The sequence below is a fragment of the Sebastes fasciatus genome, chromosome 12 (genome assembly GCF_043250625.1).
Source record: "Sebastes fasciatus isolate fSebFas1 chromosome 12, fSebFas1.pri, whole genome shotgun sequence".
Classification (NCBI taxonomy): Eukaryota; Metazoa; Chordata; class Actinopteri; order Perciformes; family Sebastidae; genus Sebastes; species Sebastes fasciatus.
This window is the reverse complement of record NC_133806.1, coordinates 7,066,471-7,085,277: the sequence shown is the minus strand read 5'-3', so window position 1 is coordinate 7,085,277 and position 18,807 is coordinate 7,066,471. Positions and strand designations below refer to the sequence as shown.

General features: G+C 41.9%; 1 protein-coding gene across 5 annotated transcripts in view; it reads left to right on the top strand.

The window, feature by feature from the left end:
• The window catches only part of vwde (von Willebrand factor D and EGF domains), a 48,024-nt gene that overhangs the window by 18,642 nt on the left and 10,575 nt on the right, over positions 1–18,807 (top strand). For all 5 annotated transcript variants that reach the window (XM_074652891.1, XM_074652889.1, XM_074652892.1 and 2 more), the window contains 16 exons: positions 447–637; positions 3,379–3,610; positions 4,295–4,369; positions 5,747–5,976; positions 7,113–7,202; positions 8,394–8,541; positions 8,632–8,846; positions 9,200–9,273; positions 9,423–9,696; positions 10,276–10,472; positions 11,512–12,395; positions 12,720–12,856; positions 14,033–14,197; positions 14,649–14,753; positions 15,823–15,937; positions 16,857–17,107. In XM_074652891.1, coding sequence (XP_074508992.1) covers positions 617–637; positions 3,379–3,610; positions 4,295–4,369; positions 5,747–5,976; positions 7,113–7,202; positions 8,394–8,541; positions 8,632–8,846; positions 9,200–9,273; positions 9,423–9,696; positions 10,276–10,472; positions 11,512–12,395; positions 12,720–12,856; positions 14,033–14,197; positions 14,649–14,753; positions 15,823–15,937; positions 16,857–17,107 — 3,213 coding nt within the window. In that variant the 5' untranslated portion in view covers positions 447–616. The remainder of the gene's footprint in view (positions 1–446; positions 638–3,378; positions 3,611–4,294; positions 4,370–5,746; positions 5,977–7,112; positions 7,203–8,393; positions 8,542–8,631; positions 8,847–9,199; positions 9,274–9,422; positions 9,697–10,275; positions 10,473–11,511; positions 12,396–12,719; positions 12,857–14,032; positions 14,198–14,648; positions 14,754–15,822; positions 15,938–16,856; positions 17,108–18,807) is intronic.

Below are 18,807 nucleotides of genomic sequence, written 5' to 3'. Positions count from 1 at the left end.
GTGTGTCAATAATTTATAGATAATATGTAATGCTTATAACGTTTATGTACAGTACAGTATACTTCATCCATAGTTTGTATTCTTCATTGCTGTTATTTGCTCGTGATGTGATAGCTGGTTGTGTTTAATCCAACAGGTCAGTTTTGTCTGTGCAAAATCATTGCAGTCATCAGTAAATGTATTTATAGCCTAAATGATAAACTCAAGCTCTCTCTGTCATGTCATGCATTTCCCGCTCTGTGTGCAAACCTCAGAGCAGCACCAGACCTTTTTACCAGCTTTGAAATTCAATTTGAAATGTTTATCTTGAATACAGAGCAGCTGGACGGAGGATGTCCACAATTCACTATTTGTCCTGCAGAAAGCCTTCCATACATTTGATCATCGGTGTTGACAGTCTTGGTGTGCATCCAGTGCTCATGTTGTCTCTCTGGCTGGACTTGCAGAGCTCCCTCCAGAGTGTGCGCCGGGCGGCCACTCCATCCTCCAGGACCCCTACCGCAGCACCACCTTCAGCTCCAGCTGGCTGCAGCAGTCGGCCCTGCAGGACTTCATCTGCGACCACTCCCTCTCTCCGGGCTGGTACCAGTTTCAGATCTTTGACAAGTCGGCCAGCATGCCCACCCAGTGTGTGGAGGTAAATGATCTACATGTGTTGTGTATCTCTGTCATACAGTATATGAACTAGCAGGGATATTTAGTAACATTAAGGGCTGCTTCATTGTCGATTATTTTCTCGATTAAACGATTATTTGCTTGATCTATAAAATGTCAGAAAATGGTGAAAAACGTCAATCAGTGTTTCCCAAAGCCCAAGATGATGTCCTAAAATGTCTTAATTTTGTCCACATCTTAAAGATATTCAGATTACTGTCATAGAGTAGAGAAACCAGAAAATATTCACATTTCAGAAGCTGGAATCAGAGATATTTTACTCTTCTGCAGACCGCTCCACTGCAACTTCAGCACTATTTTTGCTTTGTTATGCTTAATTTATATCTTTTATTTATACGATAAAGCTTGCGCAGAGTTCCCGCAGAGCCACAGAGATGGTTTGCGGAGCTCGCAGAGAGCTGCAGAGACGCGCCATGCACCTCCTGAAAAATGTGTCTACGCGCCATTCACCGCGCGTCCAAATCAAAAAGAAATGACACGCTGTGCGCAATCTGCATCAGTACTATATTAACTTGGCGTGCGTGAGAGGCACCCACACAGAATGCGAAGGCACACAGCTGCAGGAGTATAAATCAAGCATTACTAGCTTCACCTCATCAGTCTTTGGCTTCAAGATAATTAGTCAAGGACTCCAAACCGTCAAACTTTGAGCTACGAGTTTACCTCTCTAACCCTTCAGCTGCTTCAGCTCCTCAGTTGCAGCAAAGATGTGGTCATTGTGCACGCAAAAGTAAAATTTTGTGTTGAGACGATGCAAACAATTTCCTTACCAGTGGTTTGGAAAGAGATTTATCCATCTTGCAAAGAAAATAAATCTGGATAAATTCTCTTTTATTATCTTTTTTTAAATTTCTTTTGCGGAATTTGTTTTTAATTTACAGTTCAAATGTTGGCACAAAGAAATTCCAGAAATTCCAAGTCAGTCAAGTCAGATTTCAATCATCCCAGTGTTTCTTAACCGACTGTGACCTCAGTTGAAAGTCGTAAAATTCTCATGACCCCTGCATTTTCATTTTATCACCTCAATCACTTCTGTATTTTCTTTTTTCAGAAGCATGCGGTGAGGATGTGTTGATATATTCCAAATGTTAACTTTAGTTTTTTTAATTACAAACTTCGGTCTTTGAAATCTTTCGAGACCCCGTGTGGAGAAACTCTGAAGTGGCCTCACTGTTCCACCTGAGTCTTTGTGTCAAAAAATAAGATGCGCATGTGTGCAAGTATGAATACATATGTGGACACACACAGTTATCAGTGTGTGAGTACATATTTATGAAGGAGAGTGCAAGGAGAGCTGGAATGTGTCTCATTTCCTGCGTGCGTCCTGCTGTGAGGAGCCTGCAGGATCCATCTGAAGTGTCAGCCTCCCTCTGCCTTCCCAGGGCATCGCTGCTCTCCCTGGGTGATAGATATCCACAGAAGTGGGCGAAGGAAGGGAAGAGAGGATCGCTCTTAACATGTGTTACATAATAAGGCGATGTCTTTATGATGATGGTGGATAAACGGCTAGATTTCTCAGAGCAAGGATTTTTTTTAAAAGGGGAATAAACTGCGACAATAAGTGTTACAAATTAGCATTAGCTATATTAGCTAAAAGTGAATACGTATATAGCCAGGTTTCCACCAAGAAGCTCCTGGTAAATTTAGTCCAAGGGCTATTTTTCAAGAAATTAAAAGGTTCCTTCGGTCCATTGTTGTCTGCGTTTCCATAGCGGTCTAAAGACCTGCAAAGTTTAGGCAAATTACGTATGAAAAAGTAACTTGACATGGGACGAGGGCTGCGGATGGTCACAGGTTGAAAGAAGAAAATGTTGGGTTTTGTCTCACTACAACGATATTTACTGCTGCGTAGTATTTACTGATCTACGGTGGATGTAATTAATGAAAGGCAGAGGAGGAAAATGAAACTAAGAGCATCCGTCTCCACAGTAAATCATCTGTTGCGTGTTTGATGGTTAGAAAATACGTCTTCACAGCACATGTCGCGCTATCTGTCTCTTCTACCGCTCGCCCTCTCGGCTCGCTCATGCGATTTCTCTCTCTTTTTCTCTGTCTGTTTTAAAATGAGTCGGGATGCCAACAGGAAAGCCTAACTTTACTTTCAATGTTATAGAACAAAGAGAATGGTCTCCCCTCATACTACAATGTCCTAAATCAATAGTAGAGCACTTCAAGATTCAAGAATTTTATTTGTCATGTACTCATACAGGATGTGCAGTGAAATGTAAAGTGGCAGTGCTCACGAGATGTGCAAAACAACATCAACTGTACAAATATTTTAAAAATGTAGTAAAAATTGTAGGGGCAAAATTGTAGGGGCAATGGCAATATTGCCCCTTCCTTGTGTGTTTCACCAATCAGCGACAGTCATCCTTGCAAGCTCCACTCCGAAAGTTCCTGTACTTTCAGAAAGTACTAGCCCCCAACTAGCGGCCTTTTTTGGGGTAAAATGTGTCCAGAAGTTAATTTAAACCCTGGTCTCTGCTGTCAAAACGCAATGAATTCCTCTAAAGGTTCCTAATTACGGGGGGAGGTTCCTGAGGTGATTTCTATTTCTCTTTATTATTCCAAACATTTTTATCCGGTGCTGAGAATAGCAGAATCTTTCATAAACATGTGATGTTTCACCTTAGTACAGCAAAGTAACTACAGTGAGAATGTGTGCCCTGATGTTCTCCCCTCTATCTCTTTCTAAACATCCAGGTGAACCACTGTGGGACTCAGGCTCCTGTGTGGCTGTCCCTGGCTGACGGTGAGTCCCTGCCGGGGCCCCTGGAGGTGAGGCAGCTGACGGCCTGCGCCGCCTGGCAACTCTTCCCGGGCACCAGCAAAGACTGCTGCATGTTCCGCATTCCGGTCACCGTCCGCAACTGTGGAGACTTCTATGTTTACCTGCTCCAGCCTACACAGGGATGCATGGCATACTGCGCTCAGGGTATGTCACAACAGAAAGCTCTTCAGATTACAGTATCAAGCTTATACCATGACCAATTACCAAACAAATAAAAGATCTGTATTCAAATGAATGTGTTTAGCCAGTTCAGTCCAGAGTTTGTTTCACCTCGGAGGGTTAAATGGTTATACAGCGCAATGCAGATGTCTTGTTGCCATTGTTACCTGCAGGTTAATATACATTTTGCACTGATTTAGAAAGTTAAAGGGTGGGTCAATTATTTTTTATTTTTTATATCATCATAATTTAATCATCATCATTCAAATTTTGGTTGAAGTATGTATGTTCTATAGCTCTCTTCAAAGCCACCAGACTTCATAACCTTATTGATTAGCTTAATGGGGTAACCTATGTCATGGCTTTTTGCGACTGAGTGGGCGTTTCCATTTGAAAAAAATGGAAAAGAACACAGATGGACCTGCCCTTTAAGCTGTTGATTGGATCTATGTTTGAGGTGTCCTCCTGTTATATGACTCTAACAGACAAATGGAGAGTGTGATTGTTGCTTGCCAACACCTTCGAGACAGCTCACGTCTGCTTGATGTAAATATGAGGATGTATTTTCTAGATCAGATCTTAGAAACAAACTCACAGAGTCTCTTCTCTGCCATGTAATAGAATCCTTATAATTAAGTATCATTGTTGCTCTCCTATCTATCTTATTAGAGATGGCGGACACTTCACCCACAGCGTCGCTGAGCTGCGGCCCTGATGAGGTGAACGTCGATGGAACATGTACAAGTGAGGATCCTGCAGCCGTGTTTATGGCGTACGCTTGTCTCCTCATGTTAGGTCAAACACCGAAACAATCAGGAGGTCAGGGAGTTGCCATGCGGTCAGGAATGCACCGTCGGCCCCCTCACCGCTCCTCTTAATGAGCTGAGCATGTGTCCCGGCGTCCGCTGGGCCCCGTCTCCATGGCGACGGCCCTCAGCCAGGTCGTGAATTATGCCATGGCAGGTTTTGGGAAGCTGGCAGAGGTGGAAAGGAGGAGGGAGGTTTAATTAGAGATAGATTAAATATCACTGTTTTAAATAATAGAATCCAGCGTGCTGTGATTCCCAAGCTCTCTTTTCTACTTTTGAATTCAGAGAGTAGGGTTTGTTGAATATTTGAATATTTAGAACTGCTCACTTACATGAATTCATGTCCCTCAGCTTATGCTACCTTCCTCTGCATACAGCTCATACTGCATTTGTCAGTCATTACAAAGTTAATTTAGATGTAGGAGTGGGGCTTGCTTTGTCATTAAATCCACCTGGAATGGAAATGATCACCAGTCTCCAGCCAGATGTTAGTAAATGATGTGTTTATGATTGGCACACTGTATAAAGCTACTGTACATCGCCTGGGTTAGGGCTCTCATTTTTTCTGACAACATTAAATATAGATTATATGGCAAAAAAATACACAAACACCTGAACAAAGTAGATAAAGTAAACCAATATGTGGTAGTTGAACATCTCGTTCCAAAACCATGAGCATTAATTTGTTGCTAATAACAGCCTCCACTCCTTTGGGAAGACTTTCCTCAAGAAACTGAATGGGGTTGAAGTCAGGGCTCTGTACAGGCCAGTCCAGCTCCTCCACACCAAACTGGGAAAGCCATTTCTTTATGGACATGGCTTTGTGCACAAGGCCACTATCAAAACCGTTGCCACAAAGAGCTCCCTTAATTGGAACTAAGGGTCCTAGCCTAAACCAAGAAGAACAGCTCCAGAAGCTACTCCGAAAGTACAGGTTGCATGGAGTCAAGGTGTCCACATACGTTTGGCCATATACTGCACTGTATACTCGCACCAATTGATGAGGTTGAAAAGGGAGCCTGTGGGTGAACAAACCCTTGTATGAGGAGGTTGAATGAAATGTTGAGCCAAATTGCAGACTATAGATTTCATTTCACCTTGACATAAGACAATGATGTACATTTACTATACAATATGCAACCTTGATTACTTAATAAAAGCTCTAACAGCGGTATTAGCTTTCTTTTCCACCTCTGTTGTGATGTTTGCACTGCCAACATGCAGAGAAAAAAAAGGATAAATATCATCTAATCTAACACACACATGTCAGACTCCTCTAATCTACCCACTCTCTCTGCCTCTCTCCTGTCAGCAAAGCAGCCTCCCGCTCCATTTGCACCAGTGATCGTCTCAGAGGTGACAGGAAACGCCGTCTACCTGAAGTGCAGCTTCGGGAGCAGCTCCAACAGCTCGCTGGGTTACGTGGTGGCCTGGTCCCGCCTCTCACCTGAGGGCAGGAAGGAGGAGCTCAAACAGGAGACCACCATCCAGACCTCCGCCTTCATCGAGCTGGACGGCTTCAACCTCCGTCTGGGGGACAAGGTCAGTTTCAAAATGAGTTCTACTCCTAGTTAAAAAGTGGACTAAAGGGTCCATTTTCTCTTGCAAAAGACAAGAAAGGTAATAAATAGAGTATAGAATTAAGAGATAACAGAACAACTAGCACATAGATATATCAGTATATTCTTCAACATCCAATTAACAAGCTTTACACTAAGGGAAAATAGACATATAATGAACATAAAACTGGTAAATAAGATGGAAAAGAACAAATATGAGTACCAGCACAGCATGCACATACACATCAATAAACACTGCAGCAGCATCAAAGGATCTCCATTCTCTTCTACTCTGTTCTTTCTACATCAGTGGTGGAGATTTGAATTTTTAAGACAATAACTGTGTTAAAAAAAGTATTTTGCCTCCAGTGCACTCTCTACCGCTCGGCGCTTAAGTCTCTGAGGCTATAAATATCCACAACAGAACCTACTTTTCCAGACGGACACAGACTCACCACCGGTCTCACTAACCGTAGGCTAATGAAAGCTAACAGTCAGGACTGACTTAACCTCATTCCAGGCTTTTATTCATGAAAGGAGGTGTTACTGGAATGGGAATAAATTGGAATAATTTATTCCAATGGCCCTAATAATAATTGAAATAAAAACAGATGAACCAAAAGGGAATCATTCTGATATTTGAACGTTTTTAGACAGGTGGGAGAAAATTATATAATAACTAATAGTGAAGGCCAGCCCAGCTTACGAACATCTGGTAAGAAAAAAGAACAAATGGATCAGAACATTTTCAGTAGAGCACTCCTACGTCAATCCACTTCCCATTCTCCTGGAAATAAGACTTGCTGTGTAAATCAAAGATTTTATGACTGAAGCTATTATTGAAACCTGTCAACATGTCGTTTTGTTTTACTGTGCGCTGGTCGTGTGTGTGACCTTGCCCTAACTATAAAACCTTTTATATACCCAGGATTTTTCCCTTTTATTTGCTCTGTGGTTCTTTCTGTTCCTTCTCTCTCTCCTTTTCTCTCTCTCTCTCTCTCTCTCTCTTTACAATGTAGGCATAACAATTCACATTTTTTCTTTTTTTTTAAGAAAACAAATCTCTCTCTCTCTCTCTCTCTCTCTCTCTCTCTCTCTCTCTCTCTCACTCTCTCTCAGATTTACTGCTCCAGCTCCAGTTTCTTCTTGGACTCGCCAGACGTCCGTGGTGCTTCAGTGGAAAGTCAGGAGTTCTTTGCTGGCATTATGGTATATCACAGCAATCCAAAGTTTTATAACTATGCATGTGCTCTTGATGCAGTTCTATACTTTTGATTGCATGTCTGTGTAGTCCTGTCTGTTGGTTTTTATTATATTCCAGTGTGCATATGTATACTTACGCAGAAGAAAGTTACTGTATATAGTTTACCGGATATATTTAAAGGAATATTTCAACATTTTGGAAATTACAGCAATTCTCTTTCTTTCAGATAGTTATAAGAGAAGATTAATTTACCAATTTCATGTCTGTGTGTATGGAGCTAGAGCCAGGAGGCAGTTAGATCAGCTTAAAGACTGGGAGTAGGGGAAAAAGCTATCCTGGCTCTGTCCAAAGTTTGAAAATATGCATATTTCCCAAAGTTAGATTATGAAGACAAAAGACTATCTTGCTGATCATCAACATTCATCACAAATAGATAGATATATTCTTTATTGTCCTTTTCCAAGGAAATTTTTTACCACAGTCAAGTACAGAGCCTCACATAAATATACATGAATAGAGTATACACCACAACATAACTACATGAAAGACATCAGATACATCCACGTTTATACACACATACCTATACACATAACACCTACTGTATACACATGACGGTTACGGTGTGTTTAGTTGAGTGATGCTACGGCAGAGGGGACGAAACTCCTGCCGCATGCCTGTCTCAAGGCCAGGGATCTGTACCTACGACCAGATAGAAGCAGTGCCAAGAATGGGTTGAGGGAGTCATGTGTTATGGTGTGTGCTCTGTGCGTAATGGCTTTGCTGTTGAGGTCTGAGAGGCCAATAAATTTGGAGGCGTGTGATGCGTAGGAGTTTGTTCCTATTGGAGGCAGTTATCATGGTGAAGAAACAGGGGTAACAATAGAGGAGAATGGGTTAAATTATACTTTTTTAGAGCAGCAACAGAAGGTGGGGGCAACAGGAAGTGCTCTGAGTTTGTGAATGGCAGAGTCTTTATTGGCAGCGTTTGTGGATGTCAGTGGGTTGTTGTTCAAAGCTAATTTAGATTTTGTCATTCAAGCCTGTTGTCTGATGTCAAAATTTCATTGGCTATAGTAATTTTGTTTTTGTCCAAGAGATATGTCTTTGCCTACAACCTCTCCTTCTGAATGCCATGTGTTTGTGATAACGTGTCTATGTACAAAAGGGCTGATCGGTTTTATAACTGTTTTGTGCAGCTAAGACCGGAGGTGAGCAGTGTATCTGAAGATGGGAGGCTGTATGAGCTGGTGGTTGAGAGCACAGTTCCTATCCCGTGTCTGGACGAGTCCTCCTCCTCTACAGAGCAGTGCACTCTGTCTCTGCAGCTCAGCACAAGCAATAAAGGTGAGGACTTACAGCGAGATAATGACACATTTATTTTTCTGTTATATCGTCATGTGAGTAAACCGCACCTCATTCCTTGTTGTGTTACAGATGAGGGTTTGTTGAGTGCGGATCTGTCTCTGTCCTCCTGTGTGGTGGACCTGACCCGGGGCCCCTGTAGGGACGGGGTTTGTGGCCGAGCTCTGATCCACTTCAGCCCCGTCACTGACTTTGTCAAAGATGGCAACAGGACGACTCAGATCTCCGTTAAATCCATCGTCACACAGAACTTTCTCTGGAACGGATACTCACCAGAACCAGTTGAGGTAAACAGATTAAAACTCTTCTGGTAGAATTTAAAAAGTTGTTATTTTGTGATACATTGTTGATGGTTTATTAATTTATGTGGTTTGAATTTTTATTAGGGCTGTCAATCGATTAAAATATGATATCGCGATTAATTGCAGATACAGACAACCCCACACACTTCTAGTGGGTCATAAGTGATGACTGAGAGGGATTATTTTTGTATCAGTCTATACATTGTTTTTGTAGTAAAATCATACTCATTGTTTTTTTAAATATGTAGTGGAGAACCAACTGTACATTCCTGTAACGTAATCATGTATCCTGAGTATTTTTTATTTTAAATATGAATTAAATTGATCTGTCATTTCAGATAACCGTGAAGGATGTCCCCTCAGCCTACTGCTACTCCTTCACTGATCCTCACATCATCACATTTGATGGCAGGTACTTCAGTCTCTTATTCAGCTCATCAGGAAACACTTATATGTATCATAAACTGTACTTTATTGAATTGTAATTTAATAGCTTTCAGCGCTGTAATATGATCATATCTAATGGTCTGTAAAACAATGTTTTTCTCTGTTTATTTACAGGCACTATGAGAACTACCAGGTCGGCACCTTTATTCTCTATAAGAGCATTTTGAGGCCGTTTGAGGTCCACGTTCGTCAGTGGGAGTGCGGCAGCGTGGTGCACGTCGCCTCGTGTGTGTGCGGCTTCGTGGTGAGGGACGGCGGTGATGTCATCGCTTTTGACATGTGCAACGGAGAGATGGGTGAAACCAAACCTCACCTGTCTGTGAAGAACAGAGACTTGAGCAAGAGCGGCATCCGCATCACGGAGTCCTTCCAGGGACGCAAAGTCACGGTGAGCGAGGACGAGTCTGCAGATTACTAAAACAATAAACAGTACAGCTGAATTCATTTAGTTATATTCTATATTATATATATATATATATATATAATCTTTACACATAGCTTCTAGTTCATAAATCACAAAACTTTTTAGAACAAACAACATGAATATATTATTCAATTAATTAAGTTGTTTAATTTGACATTTTTATTGTATTATTATATCTTTACCAACACATACAAAAATAAAAATCATTGTAATTTTAGGGGGAGAAAAACAATAATATTTAAATTAGTTATCACACTTATGTATGTTTTTCATGCAGCACACAATTTAATACCAACTTAACAACCCACCCACTTACTTGCAGAGCATTTTAAATAATATTTTAAACTGCTTGGAAACATTAAAACTGAGGTCAGAGGAGAATTGAGAAGAAAAACTCAAAGACATCACCAACATGTTTTAGAAAGACCAGAGGGTGTTCTTGATTTATGGTTTGACATACTCGTGTAAAATGTAGCTGGCTGCTTGTTGTTGAAGATGCTCTCTTTGTTCATGTGCTAGTCGTGAATCTTTGACTGTTGGCAGATGACCTTCTCGTCGGGAGCGTTTGTTCGTGCAGACGTGTCTGACTGGGGAATGAGTCTGACGCTGAGAGCTCCCAGTTCAGACCGGAGCCACACCGAGGGCCTGTGTGGGACCTACGATGGACAGTCAGACAACGACTTCCACTCAGCAGGGGGCGCCAAACTGGAGCATCTGCGCGCTTTTATCTCTGAATGGAGGTCAGTGTTTTATAGAGTGACGGAAATGTCAGTTGACACAAAAGTTTTGGTATCGGTTGTTAGGAGCAGTTAACGTTTTTTACATTGATCAGAGGCATATGCAGATTTAAAGGGACAGTGTGTAGGATTTGGCGGCATCTAGTGGTGTGGCTGCTGATTGCAACCAAATGAATAACCCTCCGCTCAGTCCTCCTCTTCCAAGACTGCGGGAACGTGAACTGCTGAGTGCAAAACTGTGGTAGCGCCATTGGCCTCGCTCAGAGGCCATCTTTACCATGATAACACTACTTTGGGAGCAACGGAAGTCAGACAGCGGCTGACAGTAGCACGGTTTCGCACTCTGCGGCTCACGTTTGTTGCCATTTTTCATGAATGTACCTAGGCAGCTAACGAGCTATGTAGGAAGAGGACATTTAATCCTGCCTAATAAACTCTGGTCAATTGTTAGTTGACCAATCAGAAATGATCAATTGTTGTCTTCGTTGATTAGTCGACTAATCAGTTTGTTTTTTTCCGGTCTTTAGTCGATTAGTCTTTTTTTAATGCTTTTTTCATGCTGAATGACTTATTTCCAAGAAACTTATGAGTACATCTCTGCTAAACACAAGATTTAAAGTGGTGCTTTTGTGTGACTCTTTGTGAAGAAATTCAGTTTTACAGATCTGTCCATTAAATCAACTAATCGATTAATTGACAAAATCGTATGAGTCGACTAAGGATTTCTTTGGTTGAGAACAACCCTACATTTTAGACAGGTTAAGTAGTCATTCAGGAGCCAAGCACCTTCTCCATACACCATCTCCAGGGCTGGATTACCAACCTGGCAAACCGGGCACCTTCACCTGGGAACCAGATCCTTTCCGCCACGAGGTTCACTTTGTCAACTGGATTCCAATCATTTGATTATAATTTCTTTCTTAGGAATTTTCACTGCTATTCACAATATCAACTACGTTAGCACATGGCCCTCTATCTATCAAAGACCCTCCTGTCAAACCCTGTTTCCTTCTCACTGACATCTGCTCCTCTCCTCTGACAGGCTCCCTCCAGGCAACAGCCTGTTTGACACCGTGCCATCCCACCTGAGTACACTGAGCCTCCGCAAGTACTGTAACTGTCAGGCCGGGCCCCGCCTCACATCTCCCAGAGCCCGACCTCAACCAGTCACCTCCTCCGACTCCACCTGCTCTCATAATGGCAACGTGCACCTCCCCGGCGTCATCCCCACTCTGGACGTCACGGCTGAGTACATCGGCTCGGTGGAACTACTCAGAGGTGAAGGAAACAACAGACAGCCGCTGCCTCCAGGCCGCTCCAGCAGCCAAAACACCCAGGATCGAGGTAGTGATGCTCAAACGCGTGAAAGAAGCGTCTCCTCGGCAGCCTCCAGGGATGGAGCTTCAGCTCATCACCAGCGTCGCAGAAGCAGGCGGCAGACCCACCGCTACATTTCTAACTCTCCGCACCAAAGCCTCAGCCAGTCTGATCTGGAGGGCTTCACCTACTTTTTCCCCGAGGACCACGAAGCAGCAGCTCAACCGGACTCCTCCCTAACGTGGCCCACCCCTTCTGGCCTGACCGAGCAGCAGGCCAGGACTCAGTGCCAGCAGGCTGTGGCAGACTCCAGCATAGCGTTGGGTTGCAGCCGCCTGTTAGGAGAGTCGATAATTAGCCGGGCGGTGGCTATGTGTGTTACCGACCTCCAGCTGAAGGATGAGCTGTCGTGGCTGAAAGCAACTTTACCGCTGCTGGAAAATGAGTGTGAGAGGAGGCTAACGGAGGAGAGGAGGAGAGAAGAAGAGTACCAGGATGTTCTGGCTGTCCTCAGGTGTCCCAATCTGTGCAACGGGAACGGCCAGTGCTCAGAGTGGGGTTGTGTCTGCTTCCCAGGATTTGGGTCATATGACTGCAGTGTGCTGTCTGGTAACATATTACACATACACTGACACAGACGCACTAGAGATGTCTTTAATAAAGCCCATAGATCAGTCAATAATCGGTTTTTGCTGATATATCAGTAAATATATGTTTGAGGTCATTTAGAATTTAGTTTCCATTACATAGTTTGTCCACCAGCCAGCACTGACAAGTTCATTTTTCAACTGTAAAATGTCCCAAATTCTTTATAAATCAAAACAAAAGCTACAGCTCATAGTCCATTAGATTAAAAACAAGCCAATACAATACATTCTCAGGTCTAACAGTCCATGATGCTCGTCTGCACTCTTTGTTGTTGATGTTGTGAAGACCAGATCCCGGAAATCACTGAGCTAGAGAAGGAGGGTCTGTGTGACGTCCGACAGGGAGACTGCTCCACCATCCAGGTCTACGGTCAAGGATTCAAAGACTCCTACGAGCTCAAGTGTGAGTTTGTTAAAGAAAAGGTACTTTGTTTTTTTTCTGCTTCTTGTTTTCTTTATCCCTCATTGTTTACACAATGCCTTTGCTGTGCATGCATCCTCTTTTCTGGCACTACCTCAAAAGATTTAATAATTTTATACCAGGGTGTTGCCAATTCTTTCTTCATGGAAGTACAACTGCAGTCTAGGATACAGGCTTCAATGTTAATGTTTTTTTTAACTTGCCTGGTTGTGCAAGTGGTTCAGAAATCGACTTGCCAAAAGTCAATTTTTACTAGCCCTGATACAAATTGTTTGATTTATTAGCGGTTATCAAATAACAAGAAAGACTAAAGTTAATTGTCATGTTTAATTTTTAAGTGAATGAATCAGAACGAGGACACAGTGTGTCAATCAATCCTCCCTCCTTCTCCCCAGAGATCGACTGAGTGAGTGAGTGAAAGTACAGGCTATAGCAGATGCTTCACGTCTAAAAACCTAATGGAACCATATAAATACAAATCACCCGACGTGCTCTCTGCCCTGCTGACAGCCATTTAATGTAAAGCAGTTACAGAAGCTACTTCCATCGTCAGCTCCGGAAGGACGGTGTGTTTAATTCTAAGCAAGTGATTTTCTAGATTTACTAGCCCGACGTGGTATTTTACTTGCCCCAGGCCATCGGGCAATCCTTATTGTCGAGCCCTGTGATATTGTAGAGTGAAGACAACAAGAAGGGCCCAGTAATCTTCTCCTTTTCAATAACACAAAAAGCAAGCAAAGACATCTCCACTGTAAACCGTCTGCTCTCTGTCACAGTGAGACAAAAACGTAAACAAAGCCTAACTGTAACTCAAGTTCAAGTACTTGCATAGCTCACTGTTGCTCTGCATCACAAAGTAAATGAAAGTATGTAAATACAGTTACTGTGGAGATTTAATTAAATCACAATACAGCCCATCTGATCATGTATGAAATACATCCGCTTAGTGCTGTGGCGGTGATAACCCCCCTAATATTTACCGCTCACATGCTCCTTTCTCAATTCACTCTTCTGTTCAGAGTAAAGCTATCACCGTGTTTTTTGCACTAGTTGACACCTGTATTTTTTATCTCTTTCTTTACTTTACCCTACCTTCTCTCTGTCCTTCCCTGCTCTCTAATGTCTCTCTCCTACCACTCATGGCTTCCTCCCTCTCTCCCTCTGTGTCTCTTGTCAAGTTCGAGGATGGGGAGTGGGTTCTGGATGAGCCCCAGTTCGTGCTGGCCATCTTTCTGGATGTGACGGCTCTGGAGTGCCAGCTCCCTCTGGAGGACAGCCGGGCTCCTGCAGGCCTGGACCTGGAGACGGTGACAAACAGACCACTGGCTCGCTGGCAGATCAAAGTTAGTCCCGTCTCCAACCATTTCTGCAATGCATGCTGCTGAAACTGTTTTTATTCCTCCTTTCTTTTCTCCATCGCCTTCTCAAAACTAGGTATTACAAGATTTACAAGATATTCCATTTTCTCAAAAATCTCCTAATATGAGAATATACAGTAAATCTGCACTGAAGTAATGACAGCAGACAGATGTGACGGTTTGCTTGTTTTTATAAGCCGGCTGCAGTTGTGGAACTCGTCCACAAAGTGCAGCTGGAGGTTTTCTCCAGCTTCGACGTTGTTCAGGAGGAAAATGAAATTAAACAAAACATTATTCTCAGATTGTACAATGACCTGTGTTGAAATATTTGAGCAGTCTAAAATGACCCAATGTGAGCGACTACTGTACAGTTCAGTTTATTTGTTGAATGCCTTTTCCCAGTGATCCACAGTAATCAAGCTTCTGCTGATGGCAGGTATCCAATGATGGCTACAGCTACAGCAACACCAAGATACTGACTCTGTATGACGGAGCCTGCCAGATCTGCAGCCTCAACACTGAAGTCCTCTGTACCCTGAGGGTGAGACAGCTTTCTTAAAGGGCGGGTCCATTATATGGGAGTTTTTGAGGTTTTTATATCATTCTGTAGCTTCCCAGTGGTGATCCTTATTTATTTAAATCCCAACATTAACATTTTGGTCAAAGTACGTATGTTTTAGCATCAAAATGCTATTTTCCCAAGCCCTTCTAAAACGTTTTCCCACGTAACCTGATGACGCTGCTACATGTGCAGTATATATACATCCTTATAGTCAGTGTATTACTGTACATACAGCAACTTAGATAGCGTCGGGATGCTCCGGGTTTGCTGCAGCCCAACAGGCAACAACAGCTGTCAGTGTGTCAGTGTGCTGACTTGACTATGACTTGCCCCAAACTGCATGTGATTATCATAAAGTGGGCATGTGTGTAAAGGGGAGACTCGTGGGTACCCATAGAACCCATTTTCATTCACATATCTTGAGGTCAGAGGTCAATGGACCCCTTTGAAAATGGCAATGCCAGTTTTTCCTCACCAAAATTTAGCGTAAGTTTGGAGCGTTATTTAACCTCCTTTGCGACAAGCTAGTATGACATGATTGGTACTAACGGATTTCTTAGTTTTTTTCTAGTTTCATATGATACCAATATCTTCACTCCAGCTTTAAAACCTAAAAATCTCAAGTTGTATTCATGCGTTAAAGAAATTAGTGGCGTTAAAGCGAATTTGTGTTTGCTTTGACAGCCCTGATAATTAAGTGTTGTTTTTAGATATTTGTTTTTCTGCAGGAGAGTGAACATTCATCATGCAACTGTACATTTTAACGGTCTACCTACTGATCTGCTTGTAATTTAGTGTTGCTGAATGTGTGAGGTTTCCTTAAACACAGGAAACAATTAGGTTTGTTTACCTCAAAGCAAATGTACGGGGTTCATTTTGTTGGGAGTGTTTCAACAAAACTGGCCTTGTTCTGTATGACATGCTTTACATAAAGCCATGCAGCTCACTGAGGTAGGCCAGGGTTTGCAGCAAGTCATGAACAGCAGTTTGTTTCAAAGAGAAATAAACTCTGAACATAATTGTGTTATTTATTGTCTTTGCTTCCCAGGAGAAAACATGCAGCATCGACGGCCTATGTTACAGCGAGGGGGAGTCCAATCCCAGCAGCCCTTGCCTCACATGTCGCCCCGACTCGTCCAAACACACATGGTCCATAGCGGAGAGTATGTAGATTGAAATGTCATTTTGTTCCTCATCTGGTTTGTCTCACAGCTCACAGGCGTCTAGATGATAACGTACACACGATGTAAGTTTGAAAAGTTCTTTGATTGTTTGCTTCCTCAGTAGAGCTGAGGTTGGACAGCCAACACTTGAGTTTTGTAGCCGGTAGTTGCTCAGGGCTGTTTTGATAATTTGTCAGCAGCTCTGTGCAGATTGGAGCCATTGAAGTTGCTTCAGTCCCCCGGCGCTGATATGAGGACAGCTCACCTCATTGTTGCACTTTCTGACCAACTTTGCTTCTTCAACTTAAAGTAGGTCAAACGGTGCTCGGCTCCGTTCAGAAGAAAACGACAGAATATATAGCACGGACTTTACTGAAGTTAAATCACTGATCTGAATGATAACGATGGCAGGACACGCTGTGCATTATTGATTAGGCTGATTCCATCTACTCACACATCAAGCTCATTTGTTCATGTATGCATTTAATGAATTTATATATTAAAACATAGAGCCTGATCTATACTAGAGGAGTAAAGAAACCAGAAAACATTCACAGCTGGAATCAGAGAATTTTGACTTTTTTTTTCTTAAAAAATTACTTTAAAAAATACCAAAGTTAAGATGAGAAAAATAAGACTCAAATAACCCGTCACAAAATGTATCTTTGTACTCATTTTTGCATTTTCTGCACTGCAATTTCTTTTCACTTTCAGCCAATACAGACAATGTCAATGATAAGCTAAAATCAGGAGATTCTTATGTTTGCAAAATAAACCTTTTTTCAGCTTGTAACACAAATTAGGGCTGCAGAAGATGAACTCCAAGACTTCTCTGATTCCTGTCACTCACCACATCATGACTCCCTCATCGGTTTATTCAGTCTCTCTCACTTATTCCCTCCTTTGTGTTTCCCATCAGAGAACGAGCCTCCGGCGCTCCAGTTGATGCCGTTTCAACTCCGGTCCTTCCAGGGGGAGAGTTTCATCTACCAGCTACAAGCTCGGGACCCCGAGGGCTCGGCGGTGCTCTTCACCCTGGAATCAGGTCCTGAAGGTGCATCTCTGTCTCCGGCCGGCCTGCTGATGTGGAAGACCGAAACTACAGACACACACACTTTCCAGTTTACTGTGACGGACGACTGTAACGCTGAGACCACATCCTCCATACAGGTAGTGCTGCGTTTGTGTTTCTTTTGTGTGACCTGACCCGTCCTTACTTTACAGCTTCACACCCACTAAGTACAAAGCAAGCATGAGTATATTTGTGAGGTGGTAAAGTAGGGTTAGTTTGCAGTGGAGAGATAAGTTCAAGTAGCCTAGAAGTTAGAGATTTTATAGATAGATGGATAGATAGATAGATAGATAGATAGATAGATAGATAGATAGATAGATAGATAGATAGATAGTATTATTTCGAAGCTGTCACAAATAATAAGAAAACAAAATAAGAATCACCAATACAATGAACAGTAAACATACTGTATACAGCACATTTTAAATATACTTAATATATAAATCTTGCTACATATTCACAAAGGAGTAGGCAGAAGTAAACACTTAGAAGGTCCTACCCATTTCTATAACTTAGATAATGAACTTAATGTTCATCCTCATACAGTATATACATAAATAATCATTGCAATATATAAAACAAAACAATAAAATGTGTACATCATTTGAATATAATTCTCTGTCTAAATATTCCTGTTGATATTGTATTGTCCGTTTATATCTGTTTTATAAATGGATCATGAAATATGTGTATGCTGTTTTTTCTGCATTTTTAATTTTAAATTTTAAATGAAGGTTAATGAAAAATTTTAAAATGTGCCTGGATCAAACCTTTTTTTCCACTGGGTTTGTTTATTTATTTTTAAAACCAGAAACACCAGTTTTTTGTTGTTGTTTGTTTTGTGTTCTGACAAGTTGAACCAGACTTTCAGTCTCACTGCAGCTTTACTGCAGCAGTAGGCCTTAATTTCTTGTTCAATAGCAACTCGACAGTGTATATTGAGGGAGGGCTGAGTGTTTTAGGCAGGTAAGGGGGTCCAAAGGAGGCAAACTTGTGGTCAAGAGCCCACCACAGCATTTGGCTCTCACTAAATAATCCTGTTGCTTCTTCCCACTAGAGGGCGCTAATGATACGTAGTTCTCTGCTCACTGGAGTATTTCTTAGCAGGTTTTGTGTTTGATGTGTGTTTACACTGAAAAAGTGAAATACCCAAAGATGTCCGAATGCATGTAAATCAGCTTGATGATTTAATTAGTTTTGTGTTGATGGATAGATTTGTCCCACAATGCAATACACACATGAAATAAGAGAGCTGCTCACAGCTACAAGACATTCAGATTAAATTACAGATGGTGGAGAGAGACAGCTCCAGGGACATCTCCGAAAACAGAATTTCTTTCTCTTTGTTTTTCTGCCAAATTAAATTGTCAGTGCCGTTCTTAAAGTCGCAGTTTGATTGACATACATCATCGTGCACATCTTGTATCATTTGCTGTTAGTATAGAGTGGTACATTGCTTTGATTTCTTATAGGCTAACTGTGTCTCACTGTATTTTTATGTAGTATACAGCACATTCTGTACAGTAGTTGAATGTAGTATTATGCAGTTGTGGCACTGCTTTGGGCAGAAAGCAGGAGAAACAATATGAACTCTTTATCAGATTGGATCTTCTCTGTTTCATCAATAGTAAATGATAAATGTGAGGTAACTACTTTACTTTAAATTGTAGTGTACTTGTTTGCTCATCTGTGAATTTGTTTATTTATTTGTTTACTTATCATTTTTCTATTTTATTGCATCCACCCAGAGTTCTATAACTTACTATTACAGCAAGTGTTGCCGTCTGCTCACGTCATT